The sequence below is a fragment of the Equus przewalskii genome, chromosome 18 (assembly GCF_037783145.1).
Source record: "Equus przewalskii isolate Varuska chromosome 18, EquPr2, whole genome shotgun sequence".
NCBI classification, from domain to species: Eukaryota; Metazoa; Chordata; class Mammalia; order Perissodactyla; family Equidae; genus Equus; species Equus przewalskii.
Window position 1 is genome coordinate 47,566,400 of NC_091848.1, and position 12,210 is coordinate 47,578,609.

At 42.6% G+C, this 12,210-nt stretch overlaps 2 protein-coding genes across 33 annotated transcripts in view; both read right to left on the reverse strand.

The window, feature by feature from the left end:
* Positions 1-12,210, reverse strand: part of PHLDB2 (pleckstrin homology like domain family B member 2) — a 223,086-nt gene that overhangs the window by 197,298 nt on the left and 13,578 nt on the right. The gene's annotated exons all lie outside the window — the stretch shown is intronic.
* Positions 11,700-12,182, reverse strand: LOC103557745 (large ribosomal subunit protein eL21-like). Its single transcript, XM_070582757.1, has one exon. The coding sequence runs from the start codon at positions 12,180-12,182 to the stop codon at positions 11,700-11,702; it is 483 nt and encodes a 160-aa protein (XP_070438858.1).

Genomic DNA, 12,210 nt, shown 5'->3' on the forward strand with positions numbered 1-12,210 from the left:
TCTGAGTTATGTCACCAGAAATCTTGGATTTGCTAGTTTGGCAGCAACAGTCTATGAGGGGCACACTTAGCAGAATGTGGAAGAATGACAGAGGTTTACAGAAGCCCTTTCACTAGCAGGAGAGGTTCAGACCAGGAGGCTCCAGGACTGCGAGCAGTTGTGCTTCACCCAAAGCTGAACACAGCTTCTTTCTGCCTGTCTGCCACCAAATCCTTTGGAGCATCAAGTCCTGGGGAAAAGAACAGCTTCATAGACCCGGAAAGGTCCCTTGACCTTTTTGTACACAAGTTCCCTGTCTCAAATCAGAGGTGACCACATTGCCTTCTACCTGACCTGAGTAGCCAGACAGGGGCTTTGAGCCAGATGCCACAGTGAGGTGACTTTCTTAGTTGACGTGAAGGTCATCCTTTGCTTTAATACACATTTTGGCTTGCTAACCCCTAAAGGATAACGATGTCTGTGCTCCTGTAGCCCCGAGAACCTAGTGAGGGCCCAGTGAGGGTTTATCAAGTAAATGAATCCCTCATCCTAGTTTATGCTAAATTGGGAAAACACTATGCTTGTCCAGGCTGGAATATTCCACATTTGCTAAGTGCTGTTAGAGCAGGTGTTAAGTTGGAGTCTTCAGCGTGTCTGTGAACCCTCTGAAATTATGTGCAAAACTTCATTATCTACATGTGGGAATTTTAGTGAAAGTCTTTAGCCATTCATCAAATTTTTAAGAAAGTTCTTGAACCAAATTCTTTAAGAATCTCTCCTTCATGGTTTACAAAGCAGTTAGGCTTTATTATTTTGTGTGATCTGTTGAACAGTGCTATGAGAAAGACATTATAATGATTCCTAATTTACAGAAGGAAAAATGTGAAAGAGAGAGAGATGACACAGGTGTTAAAAAAGCCTGGTGTTCTAACTCCAGACTTCTGTTCTTCCCATTTACAATATGTGTGTGTGTGTGTGTGCATGTGTGAGTGTTTGCAGAGGAAGAAATGACGACAATGAAATGTTAAAGTGGATTCTACATTACAGATAGGAGGTTGGCTTTTTTCCCACCTTAAGGTTAAAGAATGGGACCATGTCTTCCCACCCACCTATCCGCTTCAGTTCTCAGGGCGTGCTTCATACAAGCTGTCTGGTCTCCCGCTCAGGCCCTGATGCCTCCATGGGTTGTCCAACCCAGCGGAGTAGTTTAAGAGCCAAGAAAGACGATGCGTCACCCTTCACCTTCGTGCCTCAGCCTCTTTATCTATATAACGGAGTTGAAAACACCACTTACTCTGACCTGAATACATTCCTCTCGCCTTTCAAAGGCCGTTGAAAGCCTAAGTGATTTCTGGATCGATCATCTTTCTGGACGCTTTGTACTGCCTGACATCTGGGACTCATTTCCTCATCTGAAAGCTGAGGGCCTTAGGGCAAGATAAGTTCGTGGTTGGCTTTTAGCTCTAAAGTGCTCTATGATACTATTGTGGAAGCAGCAAGTGGGGACGGGAGAAGGGAAAGTGTAAGAGCAAAAGAACAGCCGCCTGGTTAGGGGTCCTGGAGTCATTACGTTCCCTTGTCTCCCTCCGCTGCTCTTTGGGTTCGTCCATTTTTTTCTCACTGTGACTTGAGGGCCAACATCACGACTTTCTCCCACATCTTCGGGAAACCCGTAAGTCACACAAGGCGCTTCAAACACAGGTGCTGGCAGAGCAAGCCCAGGGTGAAGGGTGCGTCTGCCCGCTTCCCCCACCCTCCTTCCGTGAGAACGAGAACACTCCTTGGAAGCCAGTGCCTGACACTATTCTTTTCCTATCGACAAAAGGCAAATCGGAACTGCACTGACATGCTCCCTGGGGCACTGGTGAGGGTTGCCCTGATGACTTGGGTAGGACTTTCAAGTCTCAGCATCGGTGACTCTGCAGTTCCTCCTCATGATTATGTCACCGGAGGCTCAGCACGTGCTCACTCAGCAAGAATAAATTAAGTCCTGGAAGACAGAGTCTGACTCACGAGACAAGTAGGGTTAGAGCCCACGTCTGAGAAAGTGGGCGTTGTTTCCCGGGCCCTGGGATCAGAGCTGTTCTGTTGCACAGTTCCAGGAGGCGCCCATTCTGTTGGACTCCCCGTTAAAGGTCCCCCTTTGGAGCACACTTTTGATACAATGTGACTCAACCAGCGCCGCCAGAATTGAGCGATGCTGCTGCCCTGCTTGTGATGCCTCAAGTACCTTCATTTCATCACACAAAATTTATATCCTCTGGGGCTTGAAATGGGAAGGTCCAGGGCGTCCTTTCCTCATAGCTCCCTTATGAAACCCGGCAACACCCCATATCAACATGCACACGCTAGGACAAAAAGTGATTGATAGAGAAGAAAGCTTAGGTTGGGGTAGGGGTGATGAGTGATCTATAAATTCAGACAGCAAACCAAGTTTCCCATGAGAGACGGGAAGATGTACCAAAGACTATGCTATTTGACCCTGCACTCACTGACGATGTATATATTTTTATAAGAATCTTAGATTTTGGAATTATTTTAGTCAGTTGTATCAAGTAGAGTGGTTGTAGTGCTTTCAGAAGTTAATGGAATCTTCGTTCATGTGACTAGTTTGCCATAAAATAACTACCATTCCCTGGCTGCTGACTAATGTCCAAGTACTTCCCGAACATTACTTCACTGGATCTTCCAAGCAACGCTATGAGCTAGGTATTATTATGTCTATTTTATAAACAGAAAACTGGATTTCAAAGAGGTCCATAACTTGCCCAAGGTCACACAACTTAAGTAGCAGTGTCAGAGGTCAAACTCAGGTCTGTCTGACTCCAAAGTCATGCCATTACCGGAACACCAAACTGCTTTCTCTCTGTGTAGGCATGATATTTTCTTCAGCAAATACAGCCTTGACTGTTCCCTTACTTGAAGTGGGGCAGAAGTGGTAATAATAATAGCAGCACACGTGGAGTTAATTCAGTGCCAGGAACTGTCCTAGACACTTCATAATTTATTAAATAACTTACTTATGGTAAACTCTGACAGTGTAGGGTGGAGCCCCATTTATGGATGAGAGACTGAGACATGGAGAGGTTGAGAAACTGGCCCAAAGTCACACAATCAGCTAGGAAGGGGCGGAGCCGTGAGTCAAAGTTAGACGCTTGGGCTCCAGGGCCTGTGCAGCCCCCTGCGAGGCTAGAGTAGCTGTCAGAGAGATATGTCACTCAGTGAAAACCCAGTGTACTGTTCAGACTGGTCCAGGCTCGCGTTAGACACAGTTTGTGAAAAGGCGACGCTCTCGGAGAGAAGAATGCCAGTGAGTCAATCAGTCGAATCTCTAAGTCCTTGGTTTCTGTTGCCTGCTTAGCCAACACACCCAGTTTCAGGCAAGGTCATAAGCTAAGGGCAGCTATGCTTCCCTGTCTTTTTAGGGGGTTCCTGTGGGAGTGCTGGGAATGGTGCTGTGCTGGGCGAGGGGCGCAGGGGGAGAAGAGAAGGGGCTCTCAGAATAGTATATCCTACATCAAACGGGCAGGTAGTTTTAATTTTTGCATTTCTCCTCTCACTTCTTCATCATTGCTCTCCTTTTTCAGAAAAGTGAAATTAATTCCTTAGAATTCTTAGGAAGCAGAGGGCTTTGAATCTGCTGAGAGCACTGGGAAATGAGGCTTCTTTTTGCACATGAAGTCATATTTTAGCCCAAACCAAAAAAAAAAAAAACCTTGAGAGTCTGTGGGGATCAGAGCTGGGTATTGTGTTACAGAAATTTTCCATTTCAGACACAAACTACATTCAGCAGTATGTGGGCCAAAAAAGGCAGAGAGAGACTCCAGGAGAGCCTGAAGAAATAATACCTCCTCCTGTAATCCTGAGGAGGGCGGCCAGGGTCTCCGGGCGGGCTGCGCAGAAGGTCTGGATCAGATCACACTTGGACGTCTGGGATTAGAATCACGACAATAGCGGCAGCCCGGGGCATAACTTCAGAGAGCTCCCTAGGATGCCCTTGGGTGAAATACTTAACCTCTTCGTGCCTCAGTTCCCAATATGTGGAGATGAGACAAACCCCTCAAAATCTGAGAGTCATAAAAATGTTATACGTATGGGCTATGTCATAATGGTATGATAATGCTAGTTATATCATTATTAAATAATACCTACAGCTAGCATTTCCGGAAGCCCTATTATGCATGAGCCATTGTGTTAAAGCTTTCTAAACACGATCACATTTAATCCTAACAACCAATGAGATCAGTGGTATTACTTTTCTGGTTCTAGAGGCGAGGAAACTGCAATTTAGAAAAGCAAAGTGACTGACTCCAACTGGTTCCTAACCTTGAGTGATGGACTTGGGTCTCAAATCCCGGTCTAGCCTGGCACCCAGAACTGATACCTTATTCTGCATCCCCAAGGACAGGGCAGCCTTGGCCCACACAGCTCTGGTCCTGAGCTGAATCTGGTGAACAGGAGAGGCGACAACACTTGTTTGAAGGTCTGTTCCTTTGACCCCTCATCCTGTCTTTTAGCAGTGTCCCTTTCAGGTTGACACGCAAGCACGTATTTTTAAGAAATGCTGGGCTGGTCTTCTAGGTAAGTAAACTGTCCCTTGGGCTTAATTCTGAAACTGCTATTGCTAGAGCAGTGGTTCTTATAGTTCGGTATCCTGGACCAGCAGCATCAACACCACCAGGAAACTTGCGAGAAATGCAGATTTTCTAGCTCCACCCAGATCTACTGAATGAGGAACTCTGAGAATGGGGCAATCCGTGTTTTGACAAGCCCTCAGCTGATTCTGATGCAGCTCAAGTTTGAGAACCACCGGCCTCTGGGGTAGATAAAGGAGAGAGTTAAATCAGGAATAGAGGTCTGGGATTCTTAACAGCTGCTAGTGACTCATTCTCCCCAGTCATTCCCTTCTGGGTTTCTGTCCTTTTTAGGATGAAGGATTTGCTCGCATCCCATCTTGTGTGATAAATTTCATCAACAGTGTACGTTCCTTTCTGAATTGATGCTCATGAGGAGACTGAGCTTTCTCCACTCCTGTGTGGATGCATAGCCCACTTCTGTTTTTGGAACCACTTGCCCATTTCCTAAACTGGGTGATTAGCTCCAAGTTACCCTTCATGCCAGAAGAGAAAAATAAGGTTTAATAAAACTGTGGTTCTAGGTTGAACTAAACAATTGCAGAATTGGGGTGAGCTCTCTGAATGTGCTTGGTTTTAAAGGTTCTGAACCATGCTATGCATGGACAAGCAGCACCCTGTCCCCCCTCTCCTCCCCACCCTGCCTAAAATTTATGACAGAGGGTGAAGCAACTAAAGCTGAAAATGGGGAAAATCACTACTTCAGTTTGTAATGGAAGCTCTGAGTCAAGCTTCGCCTGCCTCCAGGCCCATCGATCCCGCATCTCTCTCAGGGAAAACTAAAACCGAATGCATGTTGCACAAACAAGAAAATGGAGAAAGTTTTCTTCCCTCCAGTTCCTTCTCCAGAGACCAGTGCAAAATGGGTCGCCAGTCCAACACAAATCTGCCTTTTAATAACCGTGTAAACATAACTTTCAATAAAAATTACTCCAAGTTCACTGCTTCGTTACAAAAGCCTTTCTTGTTATCTGAGATGCTGCTTTTCCTAATTGAAAAATAGTGGGAAATTTTATTCAGTTTTGCCAGAAAATGTAAACCGTGCTTGTCAGTGCAACCCATATTTAGCATCTTTGGGGTAGAAGGACATTTTCTTTTATCTCAACAAACATTCACTAACATTAAGTTCTGGTTTGAGGGGTCTCTTGAGTTCATCTTACATCTCCAAATAAGGTAAAATAAGAATTTAAAAAATGTAAACGTGGTTTCTGTTGCCAGGAACTGTTTTTGAGTTTCAAAAGAGTTTTGCTCAGCACTTCTTCTTGTTATCTGGTCTCACTCTAATTCACTGCACATGGACTGGAAGACAGTAAACCCTGAGCATGGGTTAGCAACACGAAAATGAAGGCAAGATGTGTTACGAGTATCAACCCTGAGCTAGTGGAAGTGGAGGCCGCCAGCAGGCCTTTCCTGAGCTGCTTCTGCAGGAGTGCTGTGGCTACAGCCTAAATCCAATAAAGGAGCATGGAGAAAGCCGGACTTCACGTGGCCTCCAACTGGACAGATACTCCAAGTTCTCCGCCCCCTAAAGACTCTTGTCTTACAAATTGCATGTTGTTGCCATTATGAGCCAATGATAAATGTTTCCTCTCAACATAACATTTTGAGTAAAAGCTTTGCAGAGAGATAAACCCAAGTCCAAAATCTGGCTTTATGTCTTACTAGCTGTATGCCCTTGGACAAGTTACTTAAACTTTCTGAGACCTATTTCCTCACCTATAAATTGGGGAGAAAAATGATCACCTAACATGGTTGCTATGAAGACTAGTTTGGGCAATGTCCAGTGTTGGCATTTAGTATGTGTTATTTTTTTTGCCATCTTAAACTCAGTTGGTGCAAAGAGTAAACGTACATGCTGAAACAAATATTCGCTCCTGCCTATATATATTACATATATTGGGAAACATATATGTAAAATTACATTTTTATTCTGAAGATGGCCGTGGCCTTACATTGATAAAACTCGTTAACAAAGTACAGCTCGCCGCATCTGCCTCTCCCATGTCTAGTAGATTGTAAAACCACTTTCATGGTTTCATGGTGGCTGTGGACCACGCTCCTCCCATGGATCCAATCTTATGAAAAATGTCAAGCCGTGGATTCTTCAAGCTATACCCACAGCAAAAAATACATTTGGAATATTTGGTTAGAAAAGAATTTAATGGCAACTTGGTGTTTCCAGTAAACTCTGAGTGTGGCATTTAAAATATATGTACTCAAAAAGTCAAGAAATCAACAATGTCAAAACATTATTGTTTCTAGTTGTTTTGTCAATCAACTCTTTATTAAGATGCTTCACAAATTCAGTGCTAAAAAGGTGGGGAGTCTGTGAGAAAAGACGATGGTAGAACTTGAGAATGTATTAGGATATGGGTTCAGAAATTTCTTTTGTAAAAAAGATGCACATAGATACATGCACACTGAAATTTAGAAGCTCCCACTGACTGGAGGAATGCAAGAGAACCAGAGGATGGATGGCGGGGGCTGGGAGGGGCACATTAGGTCATCCACCCCCACCCCCTCCCCCAGTGAGATTATCCCCCATGTGGTAGTTTATGTTTCTGTGGTTTGCAGAGGGCTTGGGCTAGTTTTAAGTAATTTTCTTCAAGGTCCTCTAAGCCAGTTTAAAATGATTTTGTGAACTAATCATTCTATCACATGCTTTAGCAAAATCTTCCACAATCTAATAAGCATCTGGATATGTTCTCTGAGAGGCAGCTTTTACAGTCTCCTTTTCTTAAATTTCAACTTTCTACCTCAAATCTCTTTACCTCCTTGGTGTTTAAATTTTTCCCAGGCACTGAGCATTTGACTCAGTCTTGCTCCATAATCCACCAGAGACTCTTTAAGATTCATGATCTGTGTCTCCAGCGAGAGGGTTTTACAAAATGAATTGAACATAAGGTGGTAATAAATAGGTCATCAAATGCTCGGGGGTTCCAGCTTGCCTTGTTCTTTGTTTTTAATTCAGTCCATACAAGGTATCTTTTGAGGGTCCATTACCTGAAAGACACTGGGCCGCAGCTCTTCGCATGAGTTTCTCTCTCTGCTCTGCCCTGGGATGATTAATATTGTCTTACACACACACCCTCACACTCGCGTAAACATCTTTGTCTCCATCTGCGTTTTTTTTTTTACAGTTAATACTTGTTTAATGTTTTATTTTCTGAAATTACAAGGTTGATTAAGAATAGTTTTCCCCAAACTTCCCATTAAAAATAATCACGTGGGCATTTAAAAGAAATACAGTTTTTTAGACCTTCTACGCCAATTTAAAATTGTTTAAATATAGATAAGAAAAGGCCTATATGTTCCCGGGCATATATGATTCAACCGGACTGAGGAAGGGATCGGACGTTTTGTTTTTAGGAGGTTTTCCGTATGATCCTTCTCAAGAGATAAGTTTAGGAAGCACTGGAGTAGGAGATGATCCCCTGGTCACTTCCAACTTTAACACATGACGCTCCAGACGATCTTGGTGGCTTTCTCAGAGGTCTGAATTGATAAATCACATCCAGCCTCTTAACCTCTGGCCCTGACGTGTGCCTGCCTCCTGAATCTCCATCGCAGCTCTCTCTATTATTCAGCAGGTCGTCATGCATTAACTTGCAGAATTTCTTCAACGCCTCAAACTTTTATTTAAACTTTTAATTTTACTTAACGTTTTGAATTTTTTCTTCGCTCCTACTGAGACACGGAGACTCCTCGAGAGGAGGGGCAACGTTTTTGATATTTCTTTTTAATTCTTCCTTTGTGTTCGCACAGTGCTTTACATTCAAATGAATGAGATTTTATTTCTAATTTCATTTTCCCTTTAAATAATATTATTTTGCTGCATGGGTAAAGAATATATCATTTCATTCCATATATCAGGAGGCGTACGATTTAAGACCCCTAGTTTTATCCTAGCTGGTGCAGCTGTTAAATACTCATATAACTGCCTAATCCTTTATGAAAACTTACTCGGACAGCTGCCTTGATAATATGCAGTTTCAGTAACAGCCTCTGTTGAGGAAAATAATATCCCATTGTAGTAAGTCTCACAGATTAATGATGTTTCTCTGCAAAGAAATGTCTAATGGACAGGAGTTCTCTAAAGTGGGAATCCAGCTATGTGCTAAAAAAAAGTCACCCTTAATTTCTACCATGAGATGGGAGTGTATTCTTTGGCGTTAGCGACTGTTGGTATCTTTGTTGTACTAATGGTTTAATTAGACTGTTTCAATGTAGTGGAGCAGCTCTTGAAAGCACTTTGAACAACGATACTATTGTGAAAGAAAAACAGCTCTTTCATTGAGCCATTAAAATTATAGGGGGGGGGGGAATGGAAAAATACCCCTGGCAGCATATTTTTTCATTCAGCTGTGACTTCTCCAGCCTGATCACCAGAAAGCCTCAAGGTTTAGCCAGCAGTTCTATCTGGATTCTTGTAAAATTAACGTAGGTTGACAAACTAATTAACACCGCCCCCTCCCCCCCCGCCCCCCCCGCAGGAAGTTGTAAATGTCAGGGAGACTAAAACAAACATGGGAAATGTGTTGTAATAGGGCAGTGTACAATTGAATCCAATAAAACATAAAAATCTTGCTTACAAATATCATTTAGTGCAAAGAGTATCAACCAACAGTTGATATTATTTTTTTATAGGTACCTACGTCATCTTTCACACACCGCTAAAACGGATGTCTTTGTTTCCCGACAGATCTTTTTTTTACCAGAATTTACCAGACATCTGTTTGGTTCTCGAGTTAAGTAGTTGAGTGGTTTTGCACTATCACAGTTTAAAATCTCTTTCAAGAATTCATGAAATAAGCATCTTACATTGCTGTTGGTTAATTACGTTAGAACATTCCGTCTCCTTGAACTTATCCTCAAAATGGATTTATTTTTCGAATGAAAAAGTCTCACAGGTAATCTGAAACTTACGTCCCAATAGAATTTAACAGAAAAGACTCCTCAGCCTTGTCCAAGTTTATTTAGAAGTTCAAATAAAAACACTCTAAAATTTTAAATGAGAAAATGAGAAACACGTTTAAAGTCTGACTTTGAAAGAAGTAGGAAATATATATTATGTAAATGTAATTAATCTAACAAGTATTCTCATTTGCAAACTGCTCAATTTAACAAGAAAAATGAAGTGACTATAAAGAGGGAGAGGAGTCTGCTGTTCTGGTGGGGCCTCACAAGGTCACCAAGTGAAATAGACTTGCGTCATTTTTGCCTGCCCTGCCTTCCTATGTTGGGGAAGCTCAATAAGGGGACCAAAGTCCAAAGGGCCAGATGTTTCCTTCCTCAGCTCCTAGGCCACTCAGGCCACCAGCGACATTTGCCTGAGATTTTGAGCCTTCGCTGAGGAATGCAAATGTCCAGGGGGCCTTTAGAGATTAAGGTTGGAGCCACTGAGGGAGGGTAGAGTCCAGGTATGGTCCTTGGAACAGTAGCTGGTGTGTGTGGTGACAATACCAATGGCAGCATCTTAAACAGACTGTCCTGGGTGCCATCTGGGCTCTGTTTTGCCCCAGGTGTTTTCTTCCTGTGCTTCTGTCCAGCCTTCTCAGCCACTCTGTGAACTATCTGACATCCTTCCGATCAGTTCCTTTTCTGCTTAAAGCTCCAGAGTCAGTGTCTGTTTGTGGAACCAACAACCTGACTACAACACCAAGGTTTAAATCTAGCTCTTTTGGACCAGAATCTCCAGTGTGTCCACGCGCCCGCAGGTGATTAGGCCCTGGGGGCAGCGTATCTCACAAGAGGTTAGTGTCACTGATGTTATTTAACTAAACTCTTCCTCACTCCAAATAAGACTTGAGATTACACAGAAAGACATAATCCAACAAGATTAAAAAAAAAGAGAGGGAAATAGGAGAAAGTGAATATAAAGGTACTGGTGCATGAGTCAGATTGCCAAAGCTATTACTGTGGAATGAGAAATGGAACTTGCAGGCAAATGAGAAGAGTCAGCTCAACTGGTCCTCACCTTCTCTTCCCTGGGAAGCCAAAACAGTCAGAGGCTTCCATGGGGAGGATGATGCATATGGAGTCTGAGCAAGGGAAACCCGGCTCCCTTCTGGGGTGGGTCACCAAGTAATAGGCCCTGGGCTCCTCCGCCCTCGCTTTGCCACAGCTGATGAGCTCCAGCTTCTGGCTCTGCGGTGCCCTTTAAGTCTCTTCTTTCAAAATGTAAATATATTTGGAAGAGAGACGACATTAAGTCATTTACTTTAGCAAAGTGTTTGCCCAACTTCAGTTATTCATGTATAATCTTCACGATTTTGCCATATTCATGAACTATCTGTCTTATTATATTGCTTTTTTTATACCTAAATACCTCCAATACCTTTGTTCTAAATAATATGCATGAATGTGAAAGTTTGCTATGCTATGTACTTTTTAATACTCACGGAAATAAACCCATATATTAAAATGATTATAGATCATCATCTTGCATTCTGCAGAAAGTTTATCAAGTGAACTAGGATTTTATCCTTGTTTAAAAAAATCATTCGAAGAAGTTAAGGTTTTGGAGTCCTTACCTACCAGAAAATGTCCGTATTTTGCTCTAAGATTTGAGTTAGTCTGGCTGAATATACAACTCTAGGTTGAAGTCATGTGCTCTCTGATCTCTAAAGGCATTTCCCAACATCTTCTAACATCCTACAGTGATGCTGCTGAGAAGTCAGAAGGCAGTGTAATTTATATTCCTTGTAGGTTACTTTTTTTCCTCTCTGAAAGTTCTTATGTTCTCCTAATGTTTGACATTCTAAAACATTATAAGATTGCCTAGTTGTTTGTTTTCCTTTTTAATTGATTTCGTTGGACATGAGCCCTTTTATTATAAGCATTGTGACTTTTGAGTGCTAAGATTCTTTTTGATAATTTCTCCCCTTCAATTTGCTGCGCTATTTCTGAGACACCTGTAAATTAGAAGTGGGACTTCCTAAATGAGCTCTCAGTGTTTGGAGCCTATATCAGTCAGAGTTTTGTCAGGAAAACAAGAGCCATTCTGTGTGTTCCCAGTAGAAAGTGTTTTTTTGTTTTTGTTTTTGTTTTTTTACAGCGCAGAGGTCTTTTATTTTCTTTCGCCTATCATGCCATGAATTCATAGGGAATGGGTTCCAGCAGCTCAGGCTCCTTTCCATTGGTTCTCACAAAGTGTGCTTCTCTGGGTGGAGCAGGCTGGCGCTTCAGTTGAACCCAAGTACCCTTCTCTTTGGCTTCCTTCTTTTTCTGATCATTTTCCTTCACACGTTTCAGGAAGCTATCCCGGCTCTTAGAGTGCTTAATATGCTCAATACGTACATTAATTCTTTTGGCAAGAATCTTGCCCTTTACTTGTTTGTTTACAACAATGCCAACAGCATGCTGGGTAACATTGTAGACTCTTCCAGTTTTGCCATGGTAACATTTGTGGGGCATTCCTTTTTGAACAGTGCCCATTCCCTTGATGTCTACAATATCACCTTTCTTGTAGATTCGCATGTATGTGGCCAAAGGAACAACTCCATGTTTTCTAAACAGCCTAGAGAACATATAGCGGGTGCCTCTCCTCTTTCCCTTTGTGTTGGTCATTTTGGCGAATTACTGGAAGATGGCGGCG